The sequence below is a fragment of the Pistacia vera genome, unplaced genomic scaffold (genome assembly GCF_008641045.1).
Source record: "Pistacia vera cultivar Batoury unplaced genomic scaffold, PisVer_v2 Contig323, whole genome shotgun sequence".
Lineage (NCBI taxonomy): Eukaryota > Viridiplantae > Streptophyta > Magnoliopsida > Sapindales > Anacardiaceae > Pistacia > Pistacia vera.
In genome coordinates, this window is record NW_022196139.1 from 425,411 (window position 1) to 441,188 (window position 15,778).

The 15,778-nt window shown below is 36.8% G+C and overlaps 3 protein-coding genes across 4 annotated transcripts; 1 reads left to right on the forward strand and 2 right to left on the reverse strand.

The window, feature by feature from the left end:
- Positions 1 to 2,372: 2,372 nt before the first annotated feature.
- On the reverse strand, positions 2,373 to 6,736 carry LOC116137325 (quinone oxidoreductase-like protein 2 homolog). The gene is made up of 6 exons (XM_031423009.1): positions 6,344 to 6,736; positions 6,139 to 6,247; positions 5,912 to 6,003; positions 5,535 to 5,793; positions 4,342 to 4,485; positions 2,373 to 2,784 (listed from the first exon to the last, which is right to left on the reverse strand). The coding sequence occupies exons 1-6, from the start codon at positions 6,676 to 6,678 to the stop codon at positions 2,689 to 2,691; spliced, it is 1,035 nt and encodes a 344-aa protein (XP_031278869.1). The 5' UTR covers positions 6,679 to 6,736; the 3' UTR covers positions 2,373 to 2,688.
- A 123-nt stretch (positions 6,737 to 6,859) lies between these two features.
- On the forward strand, positions 6,860 to 10,365 carry LOC116137323 (2-hydroxy-6-oxononadienedioate/2-hydroxy-6-oxononatrienedioate hydrolase-like). 2 transcript variants are annotated; one of them, XM_031423006.1, is made up of 6 exons: positions 6,860 to 7,090; positions 7,319 to 7,808; positions 8,188 to 8,527; positions 9,106 to 9,204; positions 9,369 to 9,501; positions 9,738 to 10,365. In XM_031423006.1, exons 1-6 carry the CDS (start codon positions 6,895 to 6,897, stop codon positions 9,947 to 9,949), a joined length of 1,470 nt encoding a protein of 489 aa, XP_031278866.1. In that variant the 5' UTR covers positions 6,860 to 6,894; the 3' UTR covers positions 9,950 to 10,365. The 2 variants fall into 2 exon arrangements, with proteins under 2 accessions (XP_031278866.1, XP_031278867.1); XM_031423007.1 differs by having other exon boundaries at positions 6,861 to 7,090; positions 9,369 to 9,489; positions 9,738 to 10,364.
- A 119-nt stretch (positions 10,366 to 10,484) lies between these two features.
- LOC116137324 lies at positions 10,485 to 11,877 on the reverse strand. Its single transcript, XM_031423008.1, has 2 exons — positions 11,318 to 11,877; positions 10,485 to 11,080 (listed from the first exon to the last, which is right to left on the reverse strand). The coding sequence occupies exons 1-2, from the start codon at positions 11,766 to 11,768 to the stop codon at positions 10,572 to 10,574; spliced, it is 960 nt and encodes a 319-aa protein (XP_031278868.1). The 5' UTR covers positions 11,769 to 11,877; the 3' UTR covers positions 10,485 to 10,571.
- Positions 11,878 to 15,778: the final 3,901 nt, after the last annotated feature.

Consider the following 15,778-nt stretch of genomic DNA (forward strand, 5'->3'; position numbering starts at 1 on the left):
CATTACCTTTATTGGTTCTTTTAAAATTTCATTGTTTTTGTTTTCTTGTAAATAACTCTAAAATTTTTATAATTGTATGTATTACCAATGAACTAGTATGATAATACACAGTAAAAAGTTGTAAAGTGGATTGGAAAAAAATTTTAAGGAAAGAATGAAATACTTTAGCTATTTGCCAATCATTTTCTACCAAATAATGAGGACCTCTATTATTTGCTACAAAATAACTAATTAAATTAGCATAAGGTAAACATGAATCAAGCATTAAATAAGTATTATTCTATCTAACAGGCATGTCTAATGCAAAAGTTCTAGGATACATATTTGATTTTATACAAGCATCTTGAAATTCAACTTTTTTTTTATTACTACCAGTAATCCAAGCTAAACAATCTCTAATTCTATCAATATTTTCTTTAATTGTTTTCATACCACTTTTTACAATTAAATTAATAATGTGATATGCACAACGTTGGTGAAAAAACTTCAAATTGTTATAAAATGGATAATTACTTTGAAAAAAATCTATAACAGTAGTATTAACACTTGCATTATCTAAAGTTAAACTTATCACTTTAGTAACAATATCATAATCTTCTAAAACTTCAACAATTTTATTATAAATTTGTTGACCACTATGATCTACATCCATTAATCTAAATCCTAATAAAGATTTATTTAATTTACATTCGTTATCAAAATAATGACTAGTCACACAAATATAATCTTGTTTAGCTTTACCACTCCAAATATCGGCAGTTAGAGTCACACTAATATGACAAGTATATATTTTATTTTTTAATTCTAATTTCATTTTCTTATTTTATTAAATCATTTCTAGTTGCAATTTTAAAATAACTTTTAAATCCTGGAAAAAAAATGAATTTTTAATAAATCTTTCAAAATATTTATCTTCAGCCATATTAATAGATTGATCAGTTACAAAAATATATAAAGCTAATTATTCACTATATACATAAGAATTATAATGCCAAGTAGTACCCATATTAGTTATTTGAGTTTGATTGGTTTCTCTATTTCCATGTTGAGCAATATGTTTATTAGCATGTATTTTTAAAGTACTAGTACCATTACCTGAATCAGCTTTATAAACATTTCCACAATACTTGCATCTTGTTTTCTTCACTTGAACTCCATTTTCCACCTCATAAAACTTATTGAAATACGTTCAAACGTCTGATGTATGTCTGTCATCGCTTTCGACAGCAGTTGATGAACCCGCTTCAGCTTGAGATGAAGTTGGACGAGGATGACTTTTAGAACCACCGGGAGCTGTAAGTGTAGCAGTATGGGGAGGAATTGGGTACATATTTTGAGGTGTATCGGATTCTGAGACTGGGAAAGCGAGACTATTTGAATCTCCTCCTGCATTCATGTTAGTAAATTCAGCAGGACTAGGACTAGGATAGTAGTTTCCTTCCTCATTGAAATCAATAGAAGAGAAATATCTATCCATTGTACTTGAAAAAAAAAATTGATATAGAAGAAATAAAAAATTAAAGAAGGAGAATTGGAATATGGAAAATTGGAAATATGAATTGAAAATTGCAAAAACTAATAAAAATTAAAATAAGAGCAAATTGATAACAAAGAGATTAAGAGAATAATTGAGAGATTTCAATAAAGATTAGAGATTAGAGAGAATGAGAGAATGAGAGAATTTGAGTTGTGAGAAAATATAAGAGTTTAGGGCGAATTTATAGAAAAAATTGGGAAAATAAAATGACGAAAAAGACCCTCCAACTATTATAAAACGACTATATTTCAAAGGTAAAAGGGAAATTAAAAAAAACAAATAAATTTTAGTGTTTTTTTTTTTTTAATTTTTTTGGGCCAACCTGGTGGGTTAGCTGTTGCAACTCACAGGTCAACACAACAGCCAACCTGCGAGTCAACCCAGCGGGTTGGCGATCCTTTTTTAGAAAGGACAAAATTGCAACCCAGGGTCGCCAGGTTGCCATATAGCAACCCGGCCCGCCCGTGGGTTGTATGCAACCCGACCCGTCATTTTGACGGTCCGGGTTGAACCCTCTTTAATGTGAGCCAGGTTAAGGTTAACCTGCCTAAACCAACCCATTTGTTCCACCTCTAGGTTCCTGTGCATTAATATAATTTGGTGGGATTTAGAGATAATAAATGGAGAAGAGTAATTCTATACCAACAAATCATTTTTATTAACTTTTTCTCACAAACGTGATATATTAGCTTGTAACAGATTCCGTCTGATCAAATACAAGCTAATTAATTGTGACTTATCACGTCGCGTTTATGAGAAAAAGTTGTGAAAAATGTTAATCAATCTATCTTTAAAAAATGCAGAAATATACCACAGACCAAGAATACAATTCCAGTATTAATAAGTGTAGTGCCAGACGCTTTTTTAATGCTGCAAAGCACAACAAAGTACATAGTTTCATGTCATGGGTCCTTCCATTTGCAAAAGAAAACAAGTGTGACAATGGTACAGAAAAATTCTTGGTTTCTATTATTTAACATAAACTGCATGGAAGAACTTGATTTATAACACCCTTGACTTGCATCCTTATGCTTCAAACTATTTATGAATAAAAACCACTATATTTGGTGTAGCTGATGCGAGTCAAAATATTTACACAAGCAAATGAAACATTCTCCATTGCACTCTAATCTGGCTGTGTTCTGATCAACTTAAAGCTTAGACATTACACTTTTCAAGTCATCCAAAGTAATCATCACTTTACCGACTGCTTTCCTATCTTTAATGGCAGAAAACGCAAGCCTGGCCTGTTAAGTACAAGAAATTAAGTATGTGAGATCTATTATACAATAAGAACCATACGTGAGATCTATTATACAATAAGAACCATAGCAACAACTAGTTAAGTCACGTTCTTTATCTATACCAGCTTTAGGAAAATTCAGGAATAACCCAAAACTAGAAACCTGGAAGATCCTGTTTGTGCAAAGCCTTACAAGAAGCTTTATCCAGATTGACCAATAGAGTAGGAGGTCAAAAAAAAAAAAAAAAAAAAAAAAAAAATCATTAACGGTTAACTTAGAAATAGACTCTCAGCAAGTAAGTTAAAAGGATCTGGTAGGAGTAGATGCACCCTGCACAAGTCCTAATAATCTTTTTAAGAGTTTACATGTAATCCACAATGGTCTTAAGGGTTTGAAGATTAAATAATTTTGCAATGCCTGGTACAGCAAAAATGAAAAAAGCATTAAGAAGATCCTGACCTCTGAAAGACTGTAAGTATGAGAAATGTGGACGGTAATCAAGCCCCTAGCCATCCATGAGAGTAATTCCTTGACAGAGTCTTCAAGAAAACCAGGTTGATGTATTCGGTAGCTACCCCAGTAAAGACCATGTATTGTCCAGTTCTGCATAAGAGCAAACATTTGTAAAACATATAATTCTTAAGCAGACAGCTGTAATTAGTAAAGCACATCATGAAGGCTACACCAAACTAAGATCAACTTGCAAATGGTGAAAACTGAATGTTGTGCTTGTGTTATAGGAAACTAACCAGCCATTTTAGGCTGCTTTAGTGTGTTTGACACTATATTTTTTAAAACTAGAATTCTCTGAATTCTTCATAAATATCATTTTCTTGTCTCTTATTTATTCATAATTTACATAGTTTCCGAAGAGTTCCTTCTCCATTTAAGGAATATGCGCTTAAATGATCAGTTTAAACTGCTCAGCGGCAACCAGCTCCTTCAATGCTTTAATGTTACAGCTGGGGTTTGATTTTAGTGCTCCAAGATGCAAATTGCCACAAGGACATGATACATGTTATGCATTACATAACTATCAAATTTTCCTTTCACATTTCATGTTTGAAGCTCATGATTAATGCAACTACATTCAGAAGGGTATGTCCCAAATAGATTGAGAAGCTGAGACCTTTAGGTACTATCTCTCAAGCATCAAGTCACCAACATTTTTAATTACTGAACTCCGTGTCTTATAATTCATAATGGTTCTATGACCTATTTTCTGCACACTCTCTCTAGCATTTTACAGTTAGTAGTCAAATTATTCACTGCTTCCTGTTTCGACAATTTGGTATGCTTCCATCCTCCTACAGTGAGACAAAAGCCTATCACTTATGGAAAAAGTACAAACATTGCTTTTAATATATTGTTACCAATCAAATGCAGAGAGTGAAGACTGTGAACATGGGGTCCAAAGAAAAAAAAAAATCNCTGCACAAGTCCTAATAATCTTTTTAAGAGTTTACATGTAATCCACAATGGTCTTAAGGGTTTGAAGATTAAATAATTTCGCAATGCCTGGTACAGCAAAAATGAAAAAAGCATTAAGAAGATCCTGACCTCTGAAAGACTGTAAGTATGAGAAATGTGGACGGTAATCAAGCCCCTAGCCATCCATGAGAGTAATTCCTTGACAGAGTCTTCAAGAAAACCAGGTTGATGTATTCGGTAGCTACCCCAGTAAAGACCATGTATTGTCCAGTTCTGCATAAGAGCAAACATTTGTAAAACATATAATTCTTAAGCAGACAGCTGTAATTAGTAAAGCACATCATGAAGGCTACACCAAACTAAGATCAACTTGCAAATGGTGAAAACTGAATGTTGTGCTTGTGTTATAGGAAACTAACCAGCCATTTTAGGCTGCTTTAGTGTGTTTGACACTATATTTTTTAAAACTAGAATTCTCTGAATTCTTCATAAATATCATTTTCTTGTCTCTTATTTATTCATAATTTACATAGTTTCCGAAGAGTTCCTTCTCCATTTAAGGAATATGCGCTTAAATGATCAGTTTAAACTGCTCAGCGGCAACCAGCTCCTTCAATGCTTTAATGTTACAGCTGGGGTTTGATTTTAGTGCTCCAAGATGCAAATTGCCACAAGGACATGATACATGTTATGCATTACATAACTATCAAATTTTCCTTTCACATTTCATGTTTGAAGCTCATGATTAATGCAACTACATTCAGAAGGGTATGTCCCAAATAGATTGAGAAGCTGAGACCTTTAGGTACTATCTCTCAAGCATCAAGTCACCAACATTTTTAATTACTGAACTCCGTGTCTTATAATTCATAATGGTTCTATGACCTATTTTCTGCACACTCTCTCTAGCATTTTACAGTTAGTAGTCAAATTATTCACTGCTTCCTGTTTCGACAATTTGGTATGCTTCCATCCTCCTACAGTGAGACAAAAGCCTATCACTTATGGAAAAAGTACAAACATTGCTTTTAATATATTGTTACCAATCAAATGCAGAGAGTGAAGACTGTGAACATGGGGTCCAAAGAAAAAAAAAAATCCTTTTTCCTTAGTTGACAGCTAATTAATATACTAGTAGGACAAGTGAATATAGAGTGGCGGTACTATCAGTTACCAGTCAGACTACATTCAGGTAATTTGTCTTAAATAATAAGAGCAACAATTAAGAAATGGAGAGTAAACCACAGATTACAAAGAATCCAATAGAAAAAGAGCATTGCATGGATTTTGAAACTTGAAAGAAATAATTAGGAATCAAGTACCTTGACTAGAGCAATATTAGCAGGGATGACAGGGATGTCCCCACTTGCAAAGCCAATTATCAAGATTTGAGCGCCCCAATTCAAAAGCTTCATGCAATCTTTAGTAAGCTTACCTCCAACAGGATCATAAAAAACATCAACCCCTTTCAGATTCCTCGACTTGAGGAACTTTTTGACACTTTCAATGACATTCTCATTGCTCAAGTCTACAACATAATCAACACCCAATGACTTCAAAAATTTTATCTTTTCAGCGCCCCTGACATCCAAAATGCAATACAAAGTTTTATAAGTATTAATTTAGGATGATACTATCGCTCTTCCCAAAGAATGATTGCAACTAAATATTTAACAAGATGCCGAATAAGAAAGAGTACCTAGCAACGGCAATAACAGTGGCCCCACGAACCTTGCCAATTTGTACAGCAGAAAGGCCAACACCTCCAGCAGCACCAAGAACTAGCAAGACCTACATATCCATCCAAGTCCAACATAAGCGTAAGTATGCACTCTCTCTCCAACACTTTCTTAAAATTCGGAATTAACTCTTGCAAGAATTCTCATATACAATTAAAAAGCAAAGCAAAAAATGGCAATAGGATACCTGGGTAGAGGTCAACTGAGCCCTGTGAACAAGGGCGACATGTGAAGTTCCAAATGCAACAGGAAGAGCGCCAGCAGCCAACAAGTCACAGCCCTCGGGCACTAGAAACCTTCAATGAAACATTTAATATCTATCAAATAGATAAAATCCAGGTCATTTTGAAGTGAAAAAAAAAAAAAAAAAAAAAAAGCGATGCAATACTAACAATTGAGACTGATCAGCAACTATGTACTGGGCAAAAGAACCAAGAGCTGCAAAGGAACAGACAGGATCTCCCACTTTGAAATTGGAAACATTGGAACCCACGGCATCTACAATCCCAGAATAATCAGATCCAGGGATGAAAGGCAAGGGAGGTTTATCTTGATATTTACCCAATATTTGGAGGTAATTTGCGTAATTCAAGCTGGTTGCTTGCACTTTGACTCTAACATCTGTTGGAGATTTCAATTCTGGAATTGGCTCACTTTTACTGACCTCGATTGGTGAATTATTACCCAATGTTGGATCACCCAATTTCCTACACACTAGAGCCTCCATTTCCGCGTTCGTTGAAACCAAAGTACCAAACCAATAAGTTGAAATTTTTTTGACTTTAAATATGTATTTATCTATATATCAAGGGAGAGACATAATGTCAGCAAGTAAACGACATCGTTTTTATTCAGCGTGGACTGGTATTGACTGGATATTTTGTTCTATTTATCCACTTATAAGTGAGCCTCTTTGCGTTGAATAAAATGAAAGAATGACAGAATGAGTGGAGTTGTGTATACAGTTAGTTTCAAGTTTAGGAATGATTACTTGTATCACTTTTATAATGTGGAGTCTAAGAGATATGGTGGTTTGGATTTCAATCACAAACAGTTGTTGATATCTAACACCAACACCAACACCACGCTCCTTGCTGCTGCAGCTTCTTCTTCAGCCGCCGGTGGTGCTAGTTATTCTGGTTTAGTTTCTTTCTCTTTCTCCATTATTTACCATTATCCTAAATGAATTGTTCCCCTGTGTGTTTATTATATAATTTGCATATGTTTATTCGCTTCCTGGTAGTGAAGCGTAGATTATAGCCATACCTCCTAAATATGTATATTTCCTGACTCTTATTTTGTGGGGGAACCAAGTGAGAGTGTAGTATTTTAGATTCTGAAAAACTCGGTTCCTTTTGACTCTTCAGAGCAATTGTTGGATGCGAAAGTGAAGCAGAAAAGGAAGAGAATAGCCGGCATTGATCAGGATGAATTGTTGGATCCGGCACTTTTAGCTGACCCAGACAGTTGTTTTTGTGAGTTCAAAGGAGTGCATATACACCACAAGGTATATGATGCAGAATCACAAGCGGATCACTCTTTAGGGAGCCAGATTCTTTCACAACTCCCTCAACAAACAAAGAAAATTGGATTTTCAATGGTTTTATTACATGGATTTGGAGCCTCAGTTTTCTCATGGAACCGAGTTATGAAGCCTTTGGCTGGTGTCACTGGCTCTAAAGTACTTGCCTTTGACAGACCAGCCTTTGGGTTGACTTCAAGGGTATTTTCTTTTCAGCGTTCTACTCCTGATACTGAGGATAAAAAGTCTTTAAATCCCTTCTCCATGGCATTTTCTGTGCTTGCTACCTTGTATTTCATTGATTTCTTGGCGGCTGAGAAGGCAATTATAGTAGGGTATGTATGTTTGAATGTTTCTTATCTTCTTTTTACTGTTAATTGGTCTTTCCATTGTAAAAGATCTACAGCCAGTCTCATGCCAATTCCTGCATAGATGCTAGCACGCACGCTACATTTCTTACATGGAAAAAAAAATCTCATTTATCATATTGAGCAGAACTATATGTTCACTACAAAAAACAATACTCATGGGTGCTAGGGAGAGGTCATTTCTATAGTTCTTCCAGTTTCTTTCAAATGTTAGCTCAGTTAAGTAGATCCTAATTGTGCCTTTCTTCTGTCAATAATCAATCTTGGCGGAATTTGATTTCTTTTCTCTTTTTTATTTGCTAAAAGATGGTATCTGTCTGAACCTTTTATAACATTGACATGCCAGGCATTCAGCTGGTTCTCTTGTGGCAGTTAATTCATATTTTGAAGCTCCTGAACGAGTTGCTGCTCTCATCCTCATTGCCCCTGCTATATTGGCCCCACGCATTGTACAGAAGGTTGTTGAAGGAAATCCCTGGGAAAGAAATGACCAGATTGAAAGAGATAGATCAGGTTCATTTAATCTAGTAAAGCCATTTGTCAAGCTTTATGGGATTTTGTCAATGTTTACCAAGCACATTGCACAAGCTATATTGCGGGTGGCAAAGGGAATGGCAGATATGGTCAATTCTCTGTATAAGAAATTATTGTCCACTGTTCTGCGCTCTGCTTTTGGCGTAATGCTGGTATAGAATTTATTTCTAGACATTCTCATGGGACAATATGTTTTGAGTTTCTCTGTACCTGTTCAATTGACTTTTTAAGCCTGCCAAATCAAAATTTTGAAGGTTGAATACTATCTTTATTTTTGTTTTTTCCCTCAGTACAATCTAAACATCTTTAACACGGTAGAACCTTATAAGCAGAAGGTGGATAAAATACTTCTCAGATGAATTTGTGGGACCCTTGTCCAATGACATTTGATTTGCACACCAATTATTTTCAATTATTTGCAGGATTCACATGCATCAGAATTATGTTGAAATGTGTTTAATGAAGAATTGGAGAATAAATCTGACTGATTGATCCAGCTTTGTTTGGTTACCACATATGTTACATACGTTGCTGGACAAGTCATTTTAGTACTAAACCAGGATCTCCAATTACTATTAGATGGGAAGGTTGAGGTCCAAGGAGGTTTCCCTCAATGAAAGAAAAACAACCATAATTTTGTTCTATTATTCTGTTAATGCATTTTGGCACTTAGTTTAATTTTTATAATATATTTTACATGCTCGTCAAAACTTACCTTTGTGATTCTCAGGTAAGAATGATAATTGATAAATTCGGTATAGCTGCTGTAAGGACTGCATGGTATGATTCCAAAAAAGTTACAGAACACATCCTTGATGGTTATACAAAGGTAATGTATCCTGTTAACTTTATCTTTCTTGTTTTTTCCAAAGTTTACGAGGCAGAATAAAACAATAATTTCTTTTATCCTTTCATAAGAAACAAAAGAACAAAACAATGAATCATGTTATTATGTTATTTGCAGCACTGACCAGGAGTTTTGGTCGTTTGCAGCCATTAAGGGCTAAGGGTTGGGATAGGGCTCTTGTGGAATTCACAGCAGAAATGCTAACAAATAGTGAATCAGAACCAAAGCAGCCACTAGCAAAAAGACTTCATGAAATCTCATGTCCTGGTAATGATACCGGTATCTTACCTATTCCCACTTTAGTCAAAGCATCTGATCTAGGCTGTTTTAAGGCTAGACTTTTCTAATGATTTACTACCATGTCATGGATGATTGTGCATTTTCTAAATCTTGCATCCGATGACAGTTTTTGATCTCTTTCAATATTCTTTCATTCTGCCGTAGATACAGATACTCATTAGTTTGAATAAGTGGAATGTAGTTGTGATGCTTGTCATTTTCTGAATGAAACCCAGTTCTGATTGTCACGGGTGATACTGACCGAATTGTCCCCTCTTGGAATGCTGAGAGACTTTCACAAGCCATACCAGGATCTAGCCTTGAACTAATTAAGAATTGTGGCCACTTGCCTCATGAAGAAAAAGTCGAGGAGTTTGTTTCAGTTGTTGAGAGGTTTCTGCGAAGAGCTTTTGGCAGTTCAGAGGAGAGCGAGCAAGCAGTAATTTAAAATTTGCGTGTGGTGTAGATAGTGTTTAAAGTTTGTTAAAAGAAGACTGGTAAATATCAATCAGAAGCATTTTGCTTTTGGGGGAGGGGAGGAAGGAAAGCTACTAGGAAATGTTAAATGACGGCTATTTTTTTTAAGTTCATTGGTGGGAGACTGAACAAACACTTCGTAACTGTTAAAAAGAGCTCTTCCAAGTTGCAGTATCTAATGGAGATTATATTCCCAGTTGATGTTATGATGGTTATGAAACATTTTTAGTCCAGTCCAGTCCAGGGAAACTGGTGATACATGTGATATTTCTTAGATATACAAGAGCTGTAACATTAGATATGCTTCAGGTCTTCATTATGATAAATATTTGATATACTTCATTATTCTTTTTGCTAATATAATTTGAGATCTTTATAGCTTCACAATGGCATAATATTTAACTGCTCCAGAAATTCTGCTATTACTGCCAAATGTTGCCTTGAGCAAGCAAATCAACTTTCCAGGACTTGCACGACACGATCTATGGTAACTATTAAATGAAATATTTCGCCAAGCGGTTGGATCATCATGGAATATAATAAAATCTGATTCCATCTCATAGAATTACAGAAATTACAGGATAATCACTGTATCAGAAGGGAGGATCAGTTGATATGGTAAGACTAGGATCCTGTAACCCTGAAGGTACATCAAATCCTGACATGAAGTCATCACCAAAGAGAACAGCACCAGCTGCCAATGCTCCAGCACCTACTCCCATTCCAAAGCCAGGTCTCACGCCTCGTCCTGGGGGTCCAGATGATGGTGTATCCACATAAGTTGACGACAAATGATCTGTTCTAGGTAGAAAAGTGGGTATGTAACCTACATTGGAAGGCGGTGGTGGTGGTGGAGGAGTTCGTGGTGGACGATAGCTGGGTCCTGCAGGTGGAGGGTAGCTTTGTCCACCAACTGACACGTTTGAATAATTTGTAGAGTATGGCACTGAATGGGCATATGGAAAATTTGTCTGTGATTGGTTTTCTGGTCGATAAATGGGGTTCAGAGGCAGCTGGGTTGGGTAGGCTTGTCCTGAACCTCCTTCAGTTGACAACTTGACGTTGTTGCTTTGATCCATGAGCATGATTCCACCTTCGTTACCTTAAAAAAGATAAAAAAGTTAAATTCAATATTCATATGTTAAAAATCCCATCCCAGGGACCAAAATGTGGCACTTAACAAATTGTTCAAAATAACTTCATTAATAATTGCTTATGCTAAAAAGAAAAACAAAAAAATCTACACACGAACCGAAAGGTTTGCCAAAGAGTTGATCTCAATGATCAGAGGCACAATATTGTAAGTGCATTAGCTCTAAGAGAATTATAGCATAAATACCTTGGTATAAACTTGTCTCTTCCCGTTCTTCTGAGATACGAATTGAAATATCAACAAATCCTTGAGGTTTGTTGGAATTTCTTTTGCGCAACTGATAGCTCCCGACTTCTTCAGTTCCTGGTCTGGAACCCTCAGTATTCTTGCTATACTTGGCCATAAATTCTTTCAAGACAATAGTAGCAGTTCCTTGAAGCCTTTCCCTGAGAAAAATGGGCTCTCTGCTGTAGACTTCAACATGCAAAGCCATATCTTGGAACTTTGAGTCATCAACTAAGGCAGCAAACTTGGTTCTCCATACCGGGTTTGCATTCCCAGAAGCATCAATCTTGGTGCAATATTTGTTGTTAGGATCAATCCACCCAACAGCAAACCATTGAAGCTTCCAAAGGGAAGAAGAACGACCAAGTCCCCGGGCAGAAATCAGGCAGACTTCAATCCAGATTTTCCCCATATCAAGAAAGTGAAGAAAATGAGAGATGGTGAGAGAATTTGTCCCCTGTAGGTTTCTCCTATCTATAAAGTTGACAGAGAAAGGAGGAAATTCAAACCAATTTGCATTCTTTCCAAGGCTACTTTACTTGGATCGTGAAAAAATTCTTGTTCTTAGGCATTATGTGGGGCAATATTTTGTCAACTTTTCTCCTACAAAGTGCATTACAGATAAGAAAGAATCCGTGTCGACGTGGCACAACAATGTGGCTAAAGCCTAAAATCCTTAAAAATTAAAATAGTCATCTGGCCAGTAAAAGAAAAGAATTACAAAATGATTCTATGCCTGGGCGGTGCTCAGAGCCAATAAGTCAAAGTTGTCCAAGACAGTGCCATCAATGCTTTATTTACAAATGTGAACAGTGAAGACGAAATTGTTCAGGAATTCAATGTATGGATAAGGGACTGAATTTCTGGAGCAAAATATTGATAAATGAACTTATTGTTAGCAGAATTAACAGTTGGATATGTGCTGGCCTAATCTATAGAGGCAGCATATATTCTATCCTTTTTTAGTTTAGTTTAGCTATATATAGAAGAATATATTGTAGATATGCATAGAATTGATAGGCATTTATTCTTACCTTGCATAGTCCTGGGTAATGGTTGATTTTTAGCCTTGTAATTAGTTCGACAGCTTCTATATAAAGGGAGCAACTCTCACAAGGAGGGTGTTCAGAATAAAACCCAAATTGACATGGTATCAGAGCTACAAATTATTTTCATGGTTTTCTCTCTACTTGTTTGAATTCGCAGTTCTTGTTTTCTTTTTGGTAATTTATTTTTTCAGGGTTGCTTGGTGGCTGTCGGCTCTTGGTTTTCTGTTGCTTGGTGGCTGTCGGCTGGAGTATTTCTAGTTGTGACGAATTCTTGGTGGTTGTTGACAGATTCTGGAGAGGTATTTCTGGTAAATCAGGTTTATACTTTCTAATTATAATTTTGTCGCAATTCTGGTTTGGGTATGTGACTATCGGCAATTTTTTTTTTGGTGTTGTTGGGCTATTGCAATTCTTGTTCCAGTAACTGTTGTGATTTCTCTGCTTTATCAATTTTTTGTGTGGTTATTATGTCTGGAGAAAATTCTATTGTTCGCTTTAATGGCATGAACTACACCAGTTGAGAGTTTCAGTTCAAGCTATTTGTGAAAGGGAAGGAGTTATGGGGTCATTTGGATGGGTCTTCTAAGGCCCCAACTGATCCCAAGGAACTTAGTTTATGGGAAAGTAGGGATGCCAGAATTACTTCCTGGCTACTCAGCTCTGTTGAACCTCATATGGTCAACAATCTTCGTGGGTTCACTACTATTAAGGCGATGTGGGATTACCTTCGACAATTTATTATCAAGATAATTCTGCTCGAAAGTTTCAATTAGAGTTGGACATTGGAAACTATCGCCAGGGGAACCTCTCTATTGAGCAATTTTATTCCGGTTTTATTAATTTATGGAGTGATTATGCTGGGTTGGTGCATTCTCAGGTTCCCAAAGCAGCTTTGTCAGCACTACAAACGGTTCACTCTGAGAGCTAGCGGGATCAATTCTTGATGAAGCTCTGACCCGAGTTTGAAAGTGCACGAGCTGGGTTAATCAATCGCACACCTATCCCCTCTTTGGAGGTTTGCTTAGGTGAACTCTTGTGTGAAGAACAACGTCTCGCCTCACAGCTTGGCCTTGATCAAGACGCTGGTGGTTCTGAGATGGTTAATATAGCATACGCTGCTCAAGGCAGCAGACGATCCAGATCTCTACCACAATGTTATAGTTGCAAGGAAATTGGGCACATTGCCAAATATTGCAACAAGAAATTCTGCAATTATTGCAAGAAGGAGGGTCATATCATTAAGGATTGTCATGTACGCCCTCAAAATTGATCCGCTCCTGCTTTTCATACTGCCGTTCAATCTGCTTTTGTGCCTATATCTTCCACTCTGCCTGCTGTACCAAGTTCTTCTTCCAACATTACTCCTGAGTAGGTTCAACAAATGATTATTTCTGCCCTTTCTGCTCTTGGTCTTCAATGTAAGACACGTCTCCTTACTTCTCCTTGCTTAATTGACCCTGCGGCTTCCAATCACATGACTGGCAGTTCGACAGCTTTACAAGATGTTCGTAAGTATGATGGTGAGCAGCATATTCAGATCCCAGATGGCTGTACTCTTCCCATTACTACGGTTGGAAATTTGGGGTCTTCCTTTACTAATGTTTTCGTGTCTCCTGATTTATCTGCCAATCTCATTTCTGTTGGACAATTAGTAGAAGATAATTGTTCTATTCATTTTGATCGTTCTGGTTGTCATGTACAGGATCAAGCGTCGAGACAGGAGATAGCTGAAGGGGCCTAAAGTGGGACGTCTTTTTCCTCTTCAGTCGTTTTTCGTTCCTCGTTCAATTTCTGCTGGTTGTTCTGCTATTGCTAATAATAATAGCCCTTTTTGGCATAAGAAATTAGGTCATCCCAACTCTGTCATTTTGACACATCTTATGAAACATGGTGATTTGAGTAATACAAATAAGTTTTCTTCCTTGTCTTTTGATTGTGCTCCTTGTAAACTAGGAAAAAGCAAATCTTTACCTTTTCCTTTGCAGGGTAGTCGTGCTTCTACATGTTTTGAAATTATTCATTCTGGTGTTTGGGGTATGAGTCCTGTTCTTTCTCATGTTCAATATAGGTATTTTGTGACATTTATTGATGATTACAGTCGTTTCACGTGGGTCTATTTTCTTCGCTCTAAAGTTGATGTGTTTTTAAACTTCAAAACTTTTGTTGCCTATGTAAAAACCCAATTTTCTACCTGTATTAAGATCTTACGTTCAGATTCTGGGGGAGAATACATGTCTCATGCTTTTCAATCTTTTCTCCAACAGAAGGGTATTCTTTCTCAGCGTTCGTGTCCTTACACCCCTCAACAAAATGGCGTCGTCGAGCGTGAGAATAGACATCTTTTAGATGTTGTTCGTACATTGATGCTTGAATCGTCTGTCCCTCCTATATTTTGGGTAGAAGCATTATCTACAGCTGTATATTTGATTAATCGTCTGCCTTCTCCTACCTTGCATCTTGATTCTCCATATTCTCGTTTGTTTGGTGTTCCTCCTGATTACAATACTTTGCATGTTTTTGGTTGCGTTTGTTTTGTTCACTTACCTCCCATTGAACGTCACAAGCTTGCTGCCCAATCTGTTCAGTGTGCTTTTCTTGGCTATAGTAACTCTCATAAAGGATTTGTGTGTTATGATGCGGATGCTAACAAACTTCGTATTTCTCGCAATGTGATTTTTTTTTTAAAATCAATATTTCTTTCCGTCTCGTACTAATCTTGTTTCTTCCTCTATTTCACTTCTTGCTTTTGATGACGTGTCTAGTACTCCTTCTCGTTTTAAGCCAGGTATTGTGTATCAGCGATGTCGCCCACTGCCTCTTCTTTCCTCTGAACCGCCACTTGATCCTGTCTTGCATGAGCCCCGCCTGTCTACTAGGGTTTCCCGACCTCCAAATTGGTATGGTTTTTCTTCTTCCGCACTTTAGGCTACTCTTGATACTATTTTTGTGCCTAAGTCTTATTCTCAAGCTTCTACTCAAGAGTGTTAGCACCAAGCTATGCAAGACGAACTTCAGGCTCTTCAGGACAATCACACTTGGGACATCGTCCCTTGTCCTCTTAGAGTTATGCCTATTGGGTGCAAATGGGTCTACACCATCAAGCTACGTGCTGATGGCTCTATCGAAAGACATAAAGCTCGTCTCGTGGCCACATTATTATGGCCATTGCTGTTTCGAAAGGATGGTCACTTCGCCAGATGGATGTGAAGAATGCGTTTCTACATGGTGATCTGAAGGAAGAAATATTTATGTCTCCTCCTCCTGGCTTGTTTCCTTCCTCTTCTGTTGAGGTTTGCTGCTTAAAGCGGTCTTTGTATGGTTTGAAGCAGGCACCATGGGCATGGTTTGAGAAGTTTCGTACTACTCTACTGGA

Bases quoted from the DNA above. Each gene is read 5' to 3' on its own strand.
- LOC116137325 (XM_031423009.1), bottom strand. From the start codon at position 6,678: ATGGAGGCTCTAGTGTGTAGGAAATTGGGTGATCCAACATTGGGTAAT. The intron at 6,248-6,343 runs GTTAGTATTGCA...GTTTCATTGAAG, and splicing joins GTTGCTGATCAGTCTCAATT to GTTTCTAGTGCCCGAGGGCT. The intron at 5,794-5,911 runs GTACTCTTTCTT...TTTGGATGTCAG, and splicing joins ACTGTTATTGCCGTTGCTAG to GGGCGCTGAAAAGATAAAAT.
- LOC116137323 (XM_031423006.1), top strand. From the start codon at position 6,895: ATGAGTGGAGTTGTGTATACAGTTAGTTTCAAGTTTAGGAATGATTAC. The intron at 7,809-8,187 runs GTATGTATGTTT...TTGACATGCCAG, and splicing joins GAGAAGGCAATTATAGTAGG to GCATTCAGCTGGTTCTCTTG. The intron at 9,502-9,737 runs GTATCTTACCTA...AATGAAACCCAG, and splicing joins ATGTCCTGGTAATGATACCG to TTCTGATTGTCACGGGTGAT.
- LOC116137324 (XM_031423008.1), bottom strand. From the start codon at position 11,768: ATGGGGAAAATCTGGATTGAAGTCTGCCTGATTTCTGCCCGGGGACTT. The intron at 11,081-11,317 runs GTATTTATGCTA...ATCTTTTTTAAG, and splicing joins AGAGACAAGTTTATACCAAG to GTAACGAAGGTGGAATCATG.